General features: G+C 36.6%; 1 protein-coding gene across 2 annotated transcripts in view; it reads right to left on the bottom strand.

The window, feature by feature from the left end:
- fzr (fizzy and cell division cycle 20 related) overlaps window positions 1-12,567 on the bottom strand; it is a 97,148-nt gene that overhangs the window by 3,052 nt on the left and 81,529 nt on the right. For both annotated transcript variants that reach the window (XM_083134831.1, XM_083134832.1), the window contains exons 7-9: window positions 10,021-10,153; window positions 4,659-4,822; window positions 2,696-2,893 (exon numbers count right to left, since the gene is read on the bottom strand). In XM_083134831.1, the coding sequence (XP_082990957.1) occupies window positions 2,696-2,893; window positions 4,659-4,822; window positions 10,021-10,153 (495 nt within the window). The remainder of the gene's footprint in view (window positions 1-2,695; window positions 2,894-4,658; window positions 4,823-10,020; window positions 10,154-12,567) is intronic.

The following is a 12,567-nucleotide window of genomic DNA, read 5'->3' as shown; positions in this document are numbered from 1 at the left end:
TATTCATTAGACGAATACAAACAGACTCACGTGAAAGGATACTTCATACACTACTTCTTTCTCAACATTATCTCTTCTCCGGTTCAGGCATTTATCCCAGTGCTTCACGAGATTCATGATGCTTATCTCATAGAACTCGGGGTCCTGTTGTCGGAGCCCAACCCTTACTTCGTGCTTGACATCATCATCCGAGTGAAACTGGCATCCTCTGGGATGCTTCTTCAAAGGAGCAAAGAGATGTTCGTAGGTGCAGCAATGATGCCGATTTCACAAGGATGATGATGTTAAGCAGGAAGTAAGAGTTGGATTTCAACAGCAGGAACCCCCCCCCCCCCCCCGAGTTCTATGAGACAGGCATCATTAGAGTTGACGAGCTGTATCTTTGCGGGTGAACCCTGCTCAAGCCCGGCTGCGCAGTAGCAAGGGGGAGGAGCTACCGGCTGCACGTCATTATCCTTGCGTTCTGTCCTTGCTCTCGACCACCAAAGGGCGAGTAGGTGGCAACTACATAAACTTATCTCTCTCACACACAATGGGCGGAGTAGCCAAGGCTACCCGCAAAGATACAGCTCGTCAACTCTAAATCTCATGAAGTGCTTGGATGAATGCCTGAACCGGGGAGGAGACTATGTTGAGAAGTAGTGTATGAAGTATCCTTTCAAGTATCTGTTTGTATTAGTCTAATGAATATCTATTGGAATTTGCAGGCTTTGTATTATTATTTTTTTGATCATCCCTCATATAATTTTATAAACAGGAATAATATGTAATCTCCAAATTTGTTCTCTTCTTACAAGAACATGAGATATCACCATTATCCTAGGTAGCATATCTTTGAGTGCTTCTTTTTATTTTCGTAACAAAGCTCTGCCCTGTCCCTTCTATTCATAGCATTTTGGTTGGAGGATTTTAGAATAAGATCGTTGGTGGTGAAATCCCGTCTACTGGATTTTGCACCTGGGTCATAGGGAACCAGAAACAATTCCTCAAAAAACATTTTGTTGGATTTAATTTATACTTATTGTATAATGCTTATATGATATATCAATGTAGACAATTTGTGACAAAGATAGTGAAAGCTCAATTGGTGAAGCATACAAGAAATTACATTAACCAGGGTTCTACAATGCCTTTCATGACAGAAGTGGTCATGGAGCGGCAGCTAGCACGCCAGGAAGTAAGAGCGCATCTGCCAGCATTTGGACCCACAGCTGTACATCTTTCAATAATATGTTTTTCTGAGATATACATTTTTACCTTCTGTCCCTCATAAAACATATAACCGAGATATCAGTGTATTCACTGGCCGAGTTTGTGACGGGAACATCACAAGGTTAAACTAAAATTCTTAGTATCACCTGAATTAATTCATTCAGTTTTTAAAACCATGGACACTAACTATTTTTAATGCCCTTCCAACACACACACATATACAAATATATGTATAGCAAAGAAGTGTTATATTAGTCATGCATACAATATAACAGAATTGTACATTGTAGCACAGTAGTTACATTAGTTGCCCTAGTTGCTGAAGGGTCTTAGGTTCGATCCCAGCTGGGAACTACATTTTTAAAATTTACTTTTAGTGTACGTGCACAGCACCTATCGCTTATTAAATCTTTCCCCAATGCATGACCACCTCTTCAAGATCACCCTGTGAATTAAAAAATTCAGTAGGAGATGTATCTTCCATGGTGAAACAGCCTCAAAGCAGGAAATTGTAGTTAGGCCAACATAAATTAAGGAAAACCTATGATGTTGGATAGATGAACATATTATTCAGGGAAATTTACAAGATAATTGGACTGTATTTATAATCTTGTATTAAAAACAACAAATAAAGTTTGTCAGAAATTAATTAATTTTATAAAAATAATATATCAACAATCCTCTTTCTTTTAATGACAAATTCTATGAATTTACAGTTACAAAATTTAGGATCATGTATAAAGTGCAAAATACTGCTTTATGTAAACATATTATACATGTATTTAAAATTACTCGTTGTAAGTGTGTTTTGAGGTTCTGTTCCAAACCTAGTTCACAACACTTGAATTATACAAGAATTTCAAACTCAAATATACCTAATCAGCTTTAAGATATCTTATCTTGCAATAATCTTCTATCCTGGCCGAGTGGTTAGCACATCGCGCTGCGATGCCAAGGGTCCCGAATTCGAATCCCGGTCGGGTATGGTTGTTTGTGAATGTCCATTTTCATCCATTTCATCATTTCATCACTCATCACCATCTTCGCAAATTAGCCAAGAGGCACAAAACGCGAAGTAAAATAAACTAAATCAATCAATCAATCAATAATCTTCTATCTGTCAGGTAGATTCTTCTGCAAAGGACACTAACAAAGTTAACGGCTTGAGAGAATTCTCCATTTTTCCATGCAGATTTTGTTTTCCTTCCTCGATAAAATTAAAAGCTAAACTGTGAAAAACTTGCCTCAGGTCATTTATAAATATGTATAAATTCAATGCGATTTAGATTAATAAAAGTTGCAATTATTCTCGTCTGCGGAGAAAAATTCACATATAATTCCCGGAGTCAATAATTTATGCACAATTCACAGAATTTAAGGAATTTGGAATTCCCGGTGAGTAGCCACCCAGCACTAAACCACTACAAGATTTAACTTTCAAAAGAGGGGTTGTTTATAAGGAAAGTTAACACTACAAACATACCTTATGAGATCTGGCTTTGCTGAAGACGTTCCAAAATCTGAGCGTTTCATCACCTGCGCCTGTCACAATAGCTTCTCCATCTGGAGACATGGCAAGATAAAGTACCCTGTACGAATGTCCAGTCAATTTGGCTACTTGGGTTAAGCTAGGATACTTCCACACCAAAATTTGGTTCTGTGAGTATCCGTGAGTGCTCACCTGAAATGTAGAAAATCATGCAGTTCCTGCCCACAGACATTAAGGACATTAGGCATCAGATAATAGAATATCGCAAAAAAAGTTAAATGTTCCACCATTTGAAATCAATCCTCTTTTCAAGGCACATTATTCCACATATAAGAAATGCAGGGCATTTACCTTTCACATTTCCTTAGACAGCTGATGTGAAACATGAGTGCTCAAGTAGAAAAGTGTTCCAAAATTTTTAGCAAGAGTACAGGACACTGTACAGTGTCATCACACGTGGGCATACCTCCCTTTATTTTTGACACTACAAAGGTTATGGTTGAATGCTTGATATGGACACAAACTTGATGGTTTAAGAGATGATCGTTTTCATAGCACAGCTAAATTCTACATCTTGTTCTGGCAGATGTTTTCCATATATAATCCGGGTCATGTGCGTAAAGGCATTTTACACAGTTGCTCGTAACTCTTGCATTGTGTGATATCTGTTATTTCTGATTCTGTCATTGATGAACTTTATGAGATGAGGTAGGGATTTCTTGGGAGGCCAGGCTAAGGAATATGTGAAATTTGCAGAACGTTTTCCAATCTACCGTCAGAAAGAGGTCTTATTCAGATAATGACACACTTGCAATGCAAAGTGTTCCAGAAAGTGTTGCAGAATTGGGCTGTGCTACCACAACACAATGACTGTTTCCATACTGATGTTCAGGACTCTTTAAACTATCAGGTTTGTGTCCATATTAAGCATTCAACCATAACCATCATAGTGTTGGAAATAAAGGGGGTACACTCACTTTGTGAGCACTCTGTAGAATAATTCAACATATAACTATAGAAGTGTTATGTCTTCAAGTTTCCATGTCCATTATCATGCTGAAAAGTTCTTAAAATGCGGGGAAATGTAAAATCCAGAAACATAAAATTGGGGTTCCAAAATGATCTAGTCGGTGAGTAAGAGGGGGTTAATATGCACTTCCCCCACACAAATGTACAAGAAGGAAAGTGCTCCCCTGTGCTTTGCACCAGTAGAGTTAGGGCCCCACACTTCCTTGATCACGGCTGAAGGTGGGGTGATGTGATCAGCATCATGCCCCTGGCCAGCTTTAATCCCAGTTTCTCCTCCAGGTACCCACTTTATAAGATGCTGGGTGGGCACCAGAGCTGCTTGAACAGGTGGAAAAACCCCCATTCTCCAACAGGGATCGAACCTGGGTCTCTTGCATGATAGTCACATGCCCTAATGTCCAAGCTACAGTGTATCTTCAAGAGGGGTGTAATATTGTTCATTGGAATGTCTTCTACATTTGCAATTATTCATGTTTTTTAAAAGATGTTTATACTTCTAAGAAACTATACCATTCATGACAAAACCTTTCACTTTTGACAGACCTTGTAATTGTCTGTCTAAAGATCATGTTCCTACATCAGTGGGTTCTAAAGTATGATGAAAAAACTCCCTAATTTCAGTCTACACAATTCCTTAATTAGAAGCAGAAATATCTTTCAAGATATGTAAATACTGGCAAAATATTTACTTCAAGTGCATGCATATCATTGGATACAACTGTTATAAACCCTGCACCACATTGCCTATTCCCAAAAAAATACCAGTTGGGAAAGAAAAAGTAACAAGTGTTTTCAGTTTCCAATCCTGGCGGTTCCATGGTTTTGAATCCTGTAGTACAATACCTAGGAATTGCAAGTTGTAATTTCAGAAAGTATTTTAAGTTTACAAGTAATGAGCAGCACTAACATACTACGCATTTGTACTTACCAATTCAGAAGAATGTTTAGACCAAGCTAAGTTGCAGACCTGTGAGCCCGTGTCTACACACTGCATTGGCTGACTTGTAAGGGTGTTCCAGAAACGAATACGGCGATCTGCGGTTCCTCCACCGCTTGCTAGGAGACCATGATGATGGGGGGACCAAGCTATGGCTGCAAAAGAGAAGACAGCATGAATAAAATACACAAATAAAACATGGATGCATAAATGACAACGATTAAAAAAAAAAAACCTTACACTTTAAAATTGAGGTGAATATAAAGGTTCCGTACTGGTGGAGTTGCGTAACTTTCACATATGTTTTTCAGTAATACTTATTATTGTTTTATTTTCTTTCTTCTGGATGCTTTTTCCAAAGTAACAGGGTGGCCACTCTAGGACAATGATAAAAATAAGTATAATTCCCAGTTTTCAGGGTGAACTTTCCACAAATTCAAGGATACGAGAAGATGTTTTTTCTCTATTTCAAAATTTCCCATTATTGCCTCACACCCCAACAAATACAGTATATATATAGGACAAAAGGAAGGAGGGCCACAAGGGCTAAACAAAAAGTGAAAGAGGAGAGAGGAAACACTCACCGGACACAGAAAAAATTCAAATTTTCGTGATGGTATGTCACATCTTCAGGAGTAGAGACGTTGTTGTACTTGGTGACAAGAAGGAAGAGTAAGCATGACCTGTAGTTTTGCCAGGTCCCGAAAAATAAAAGTGTTGACAGTGCCACAAAAAAATATATAGATGGTTCTTTCGCCAGCCTTGTCGAAAACTGTGAGTGGTGGTGGGGGGGAAAGGTGGTGGTGAGGGTGAGGATAGGGGATGAGGGGCGTTACTGGGTGGCCTTGTTCAGGCCTGGAGGTGTGGTTGCATTCATGGTCGATACGTAGGCCCTCTCCCATCTTCTACGTATTGAGGTGTTGGTGGATTGGGGCAAGGAGTGGACGATCGCTACCTGGAAGCAGTCATTAAAAGGAATATTGTGGTGTCTAAGGTCGTTTGAGATAGAATGGGCTGCATGCCAGAAATATTCAATTTTTTGGTAGCATTCACCTGGGGTCAACAAAAGGATTTTTGTGAGGGAAAGTATAAGATAAGTGGATAAGGACAGTTCCTGGGCACGATTAAGCTGGGATTGGTACATGGTGTGGGTTAGCTCAATAGCAAAGTATCTCGCAAGTGGGAAAATCATGGGTTTAATACTTGGGTGCATAGCAGAAAAAGGCTTCCATATAGCGATATATATATATATAAAATTAATTAAGGGTATGGAGTTTACATTTGCCATTTCGCATACTCAGACTCTAATTGCATCTACAAACACAAGTCACAAATATTACAGGAGATACTAATTTACAAAAATGTCAATTGTATAAGAATTTCAAACTCCAATATACCTAATCAAATTCAAGATATCTTGCAATAATCTTCCGTCTGTCAGATAGATTATTGTTCTGCAAAGGACACTAACGAAGCGAACAGATTGAGAGGATTTTGATTTATTTTCCACGCAGCTTTCTTATCTTTCCTTTCCTCGATAAAAATAAAAGCTAAACTGTCAAAAATTTATCTCAGGGCATTTATAAATAAAGTAAACTCAATGTGATTTGGATTAATAAGAGTTGCAATTTTTCACGTCTACGGAGAACAATTTATGTAGAATTCACGCATACTTTCCGGAGCCAATAATTCATGCTTAATTCCAGGAATTCAAGGAATTCCCGGTGAGTACCCACCCTGAGTAAGAATAGGAAACTAGAATTCTATTGAGACATAGGATAATATGAACAGCTGTTCACGTCACTCAATCTCTATGTCAGCTGTTCACGTCAATGTCAATCAATCTCCACGTCTTTTTTCTACTCTTGAAGATGCAGCAGCTGCCACGAAAATTTGAAGTATTCATATGTAATCATGTGTCTGGTGAGTGTTTCCTCTCTCCTCTTTTTAGTATATTTTATTTCTTGCATGTTTTTCCAAAAATGTTTAAAAATGGAGTAAGGAGTAATGTTTTCTCAACGACAAGTCTTCTGTGATCCATAAATTTAAATAACTAAGTTGCATAGCCTGTTACTAGAACAGATAGTCTGCCTGTGAATACGTGGCAACACTACCTTTTTACCTACTGAATAATACAAACCTCACAGATCAATATATAGAGCAGTGTCTGAACAATGCAAAGTGCCAGCGATCCATATATGCACCAATGTTCATGCCATTTCTCCAAAACTACAGAAGATATTTCACTTCTGACATTATTTTTTAAAAAAAAATATGTTCAGTCATGACACTTTTGGGTTGTAAAGAACCCATTGTTATTTGTTAGAACCAAGAAGTGTTCACAACTGTACATACAAAGGTATAATATACTTGAATTACAATTCAATACGAGTATTGGAAATTTTGTCAGCAACTGGCTTTAAATTTTAGTCAATTTGACTTTTAAAGTGCAAGCTTTTTAAGGCACAGAAAGGTTTATAGTAATTCCTATTTCACGTAGACACACAAAGTTTGTTTCATTTTGGATGGGATGGAAGGGGGCTTTTTGATACAGGTGCAATTAGAAGAAGAAAAGAAAAATTCCAAAATGTAGCACTATGTACATACAATCATGCAAAGTATAGTTGAAATTGTTCCATAGTTTATCATGAGAAATAATTAAAACTTATTATGGAATAGCAAAATAGTGTTACCAACTATTCATAAATAGGCTATTGGTTTAAGCAAAGGCTATGTAACCTAGTTACTGTAATTTACAAGGATGCTGTCCATCACCTCAGTTTAAAAATCTACTTACGTAAGTGAGTATGCAATTGTTGAAGAACGTTTCAGGGTACGACTAACCCTTCATCAGGTTCATAATTCTTTCTAAGCACTAAAACATAAAACATAAAGTGTTATTATTAGGATTACGTAGAGGGTTGGGTTAAAAACACTTAAAAACTGTCCCAGACATATTTCAATTTAAAAAAACTCACTATTTAAAAGACCCATTATGTTTTAGTGCTTAGAAAGAATTGTGAACTTGATGAAGGGGGCAGTCATACCCTGAAAGGTCGTTCTTCAACAATTGCATACTCACTTACGTAAGTAGTTTTTTAAACTAATTTTATACTATTTTTAGTATTGCTTATATTATATAGTGAGCACCCAACCACAATATGTTACTAAAGTGCATTGCGGTTGAAATAAGCTCATCACAAAATGAAGGAACGTTCTGATTTTTATGGTACTTTGGATGAAAGAAACAATAAGGAAAAATGAAATTATAATTAAAATGTATTACTGACCAAATAATACGACCTATATGGTGTGTAAATCATTTAATGGAAGAAATCTTGTGCTGCTAACTGCTAGTTTGAGGGTTCTCTTATAAATATTACATTAATCATGGAAAAGTATATATTTTGAAGATTTTTTTTAGAAATAGTAGAGAGAAAATGAGCAAATCCATGTATAATGGCCTTTTGTAGCAATTGCGGAAAAGTGGTTACAAGCTCTCGAAATGTCACTATTAGTTGATAGTTTACACTAGAATAAGTGGAATATTGGAAAGCATGGTGAAGCTGTCTTCAGCTTTTCCACTTGCTTCCTCCCTCTTACATGTGTTTCACCAACATCGAATACATCAATATTATTCCTGGCCATTGGATAGAGCAATGTACTGGATGTTGATTTTTTCCCCCTGGGTCCATAAGAAGTGTGTAATCCAAATTTCACTGCGTGCCCTCCCCCCATTTCCCAAAAAGAAGATTTTAAATATGAATTTAAGGTCAATCAACAGCCTTGTGTAAATGATGGCAGAGATTTAATGTTTTCGCAACATTTACAAGTAATTAACATACAGGGTGTCCCAAAAATGTACACAAATTTTGAATGACTTATTAATATGCGGTTAATTTTCATTAGGAATGGGCCGATACCGATATTAAATTAGAAATGGTCCTTGAAGAACCTGGAAGGTTCATTGACCTCCTTAATAAATGTGTTTCAAGGTGACTGCAGTGAAAAAGAAATTGTATATTTAGACATTTACTTCTTTAGAAAGTAGAGCATGGAGGTTATCCATAAAAATTACAACAAAATGGCAGAATTTTGCACTAAATTATCAGATATTTATCGGTATATCGGATCGGTAAAATAATCTGTAATTTTTCCAATAAAACGATACACTCATATGCCTATATTGGCCGATAACGATGGAGTATCGATTAATTGGTCCCATCCCTAATTTTCATATATTTAACAGAATCTGGACATTGAGTAATTTTATTTCTCAATGGCTGTTTTCAAACAGATGATCGTTCTGGTCCAGGCACTGATGGAAACACGAAGCAAACACCAAGAATCATAATTTCAATCGATATTTGCGCACATTCTTGTTCAATGGCCACCTTCAATTTGTCAACTCTTGCCAGTTTTGTACTGTGAACTTTATTTTTTATACACCTCTACGCAAAAAGATTTATGTGCTTGAGGTCTGGTGTACCGAGTGTATTCTTCTGAACCTCTTCATCCAATCCACCGGTTTGGCACATTTTGCCAACTACCACTCACAAAACTGCACCCTCCTGTCCTCATCATCTGCATTGAAAGCATGGACTCTTCATGGAATGTAACCCTCCCAATGACAGTGTTTCAAAATGCAGGACACTTGATTTTGATTTTCCTGTTAACGTGTGTATATATTTTGGGGGGAGGGGGGGGGGACACACCATATATCTGTGCAAGAAGAAAATACAATTTTAAGTGAGACAGAAGCTCAAAAATTTTAAATCATATATTCTACCTTCCATGCGTATTGGCAAACAAAGATGTGCATATGCAAACTGTCCACCATCTAGACATCTGTGTTGTCATGCAATGGAATTGTACTGATGTTGATACAAAAAGTTTTCATCTGCTCAACTACAATTCTTGATTCTTGCATTATGTTGAACACAATGATTGAACATTGAGACACAATATCGTTTGATTCAATAAGGAGATGCACAAATTGCATATACATATGTTTACGAGTGGCTGTATCACGTTCTCTGTAAGTTGTGACAGAATTGAACCTCCTACCTTTGGGTACACCACTTTTTAACTTACACTCCTTCAGAGACAATAATGGTTTGGGACAAAGAACGCAATAAAGGTGAAGTTAAAATAAAAAAAAATACTGTTGTGCAAGAAAAATTCACTTCACTCTGTTGGCTTTGCACTCTGTCCACATGTGTATTGAGATTAAATAAAAACTGACAGATTACATACTCTGAAACTACGATCTGGCCACTATATCCCAAAAAATTGTTAAAAATAAAAATACACAATGAAGCACACACATTGTTAGGTAATATGCTCCACATACCTTTAACAGCTGCAACATGTTCATTGTATGTTTGTACTGGCGAGATAGAATGAAGATTCCACACATACAACCGATTATCATTTCCACCAGAAGCCAGGTTTTGATTGTCTGGTGACCATTTTAAGCCACAGACCTAAAAGAGAAATATTTACATACAGACTGAAATATATAATGCAGTAATGGGTGTGTTTGAAGTTATGCTACTTATTTACATTACATAATTACCCCTGCATTAGGCACATGGGGTACACCTGTCCCCTAACCCTTTAACTATTTTTAATGTATGAAATGCACCATGAATTATACAACTGTCCCCCAAGGATGCAACTGACATTAACTTTATAATACAACGTGGCTTATAAGTGCAACAGAACAAAGTTCAGCTCTGAACACAGAAATATCATTTATAGTTGTAGTGTTGCAATCTAGAAATAAATATTGATGGGGGACACTGGTACCTCTTGTGCCTAACTGAGGAATAAGTTTGCGATATACTGACTGCAAGGCCACATGTAACATTCCTTTCAAAACCAAAAACTTGATTAGTTACATACTGAACATGCTACCTCTCAAAGCACATTACAATGTTCTTCTTTCTCTTGGTAATTTCAAAAGTTTAATGTGCTTGTGTAATTTCTCATTAAACTAATATTTATTTCGAAGAACTACAAAACACAGAAAGATAATACGAAACTCCCACTCATATTGTTGAAAGAAATTCTTGTGAGCTTGCTGGATATCTTAAAACAAATTTTCAGATCATTCTGTAGTTTTCCTTAACAAATAATTGGTACCTTAAAGATTACCTTCCATTCAAGCAAACTCAAATACTGTAGATATGAATTGATTTATGGGTAATTCCATGTCAAATCAACCAGTGCATAAACCTTTGATATCATGGATTTGGCTAAATTTTGGTATACATGTTTCTTATCTGAAATATAGAAAATATATTTTTTTTATTTTTCATGTTTCCGGTTTTTAAGTTATTGAAATTTGAAAATTGCCCAAAAACTGTTCACCGCTTAAACTTTAAATACAATTTGCAAGAGACCTGTTTCAACTACAGGGCTGGGCATGGTCTCATTTTAAAGCTTATGAAAAGGGCTTTCATTTGATACACAACATGCTTGGTTTTCTGTGAAAAAACAAATTTTGAAAGTTTTTCAAAATTTTATTTTACAAATTCCAAAAAAGAAATTTTCAAAAATTTTACACATATTGGTACACATCTACTGAAGGTTCGGTCAAAATTTCAAGGTGGTATCTCTTTGGTATCATGAGTGAGAGACAATTAAATCTCAAGTGTAAGTCATCCCTTTCCTGCAGTGGAATTGTTTATTCCTGCTCTCCTATGCTTCTTTGTCCAACTGGATCAGTTGTGGTGTAGTTGTCAGTGTGTGCACATCTCGGTTAACTCCTGTGGTGTGAATTGTTTGAAACTTGCTTTATTAGCATCTTCATTTTTAAAAAAAATCCTGATATGGATGGCAAGAAGTCAGGATATGGATGGCAAGAAGTGGTCCATTTACTGTTGTAATCCTTTGAAGAAAAAGGGACACTGGTGTAGTAAAGATCTGAGAAATGTGGCAACTTGGATGATCTCTTTAAATTATGGAACTGAAGAAAACATGAAAATTTGCACTTCCTGTAGACTGCAGTTGGGGAAGGAAAAACAGGCTATCACTCCAGAAAAAGAATATCCTTCACGGCCAGATGATAATGCTGGTCCTAGTTGCAGTAACGAAGATTCAGAATATATGGATGTTGATACAGGGTTCAGCTACTTGAATGCCTCTTTGATCTCTCTTGGTGAGTCTCCAGTGAGTAAGAAGAAACTGAAGAGTTCGAAAAGGTATTGCAGAGAAAAGATAAAGAAAATAAGAAATAGTTATACCCAATCCCTTTTTAATGCAGAAGGTGATAACGATGAAGAAGAATGCCACTGTAGCAATTCAGAATCAGAAATCTTTGCACAACTTAAAGAGAGATTTAAAACTGCAAATAAAGTGAAAGGTTCATGAATTTGTCTATTTTGTCCAAAAGTTGGTCATATGGAAAAATTTAAAGGAGTTTGGTGTTAGTAATTACATAGCATGGAAAGCAAAAAAACTCGTCGAAGAGAAGGGAATTTTGTCCTCGCCTGACCCCAGACCTTTTAAAAAAAATTTTTACCAGAAGAAACAGCCTCATTAGTAAAAGATTTTTACTGCAGTGATGAAGTTAGCAGGCAAATGGCTGTGGCGGTAAAGGTATCCACATTCAAAAAAGATTGATCCTGGGAAATCTTGAGAGAAATATTCAGACTTTTAAAATCTAAATACCTGCTACTTAAAATTGGGTCTTCAAAATTTGTAGAATTAAGACCAAAGAGTTGCATAATAGCAGAAGCCAGTGGTGCTTTTTGTTATGTAATTTAGAAATGTTGGATTAAAAGCAGGGTCTTACAGCATCCAGTCCCGTGAGATCTGGACAGCAGTTCACAGCTGCCTCAGATCAATGTAGAAAATATTCCAATTTTCAAACACATGACACAAAATATAATGT

Source organism: Lepisma saccharinum, chromosome 14 (assembly GCF_977018435.1).
Source record: "Lepisma saccharinum chromosome 14, izLepSacc3.1, whole genome shotgun sequence".
Lineage (NCBI taxonomy): Eukaryota > Metazoa > Arthropoda > Insecta > Zygentoma > Lepismatidae > Lepisma > Lepisma saccharinum.
Note: the sequence above shows the minus strand (reverse complement) of the source record. Positions and strands in the feature narration are given on the sequence as shown.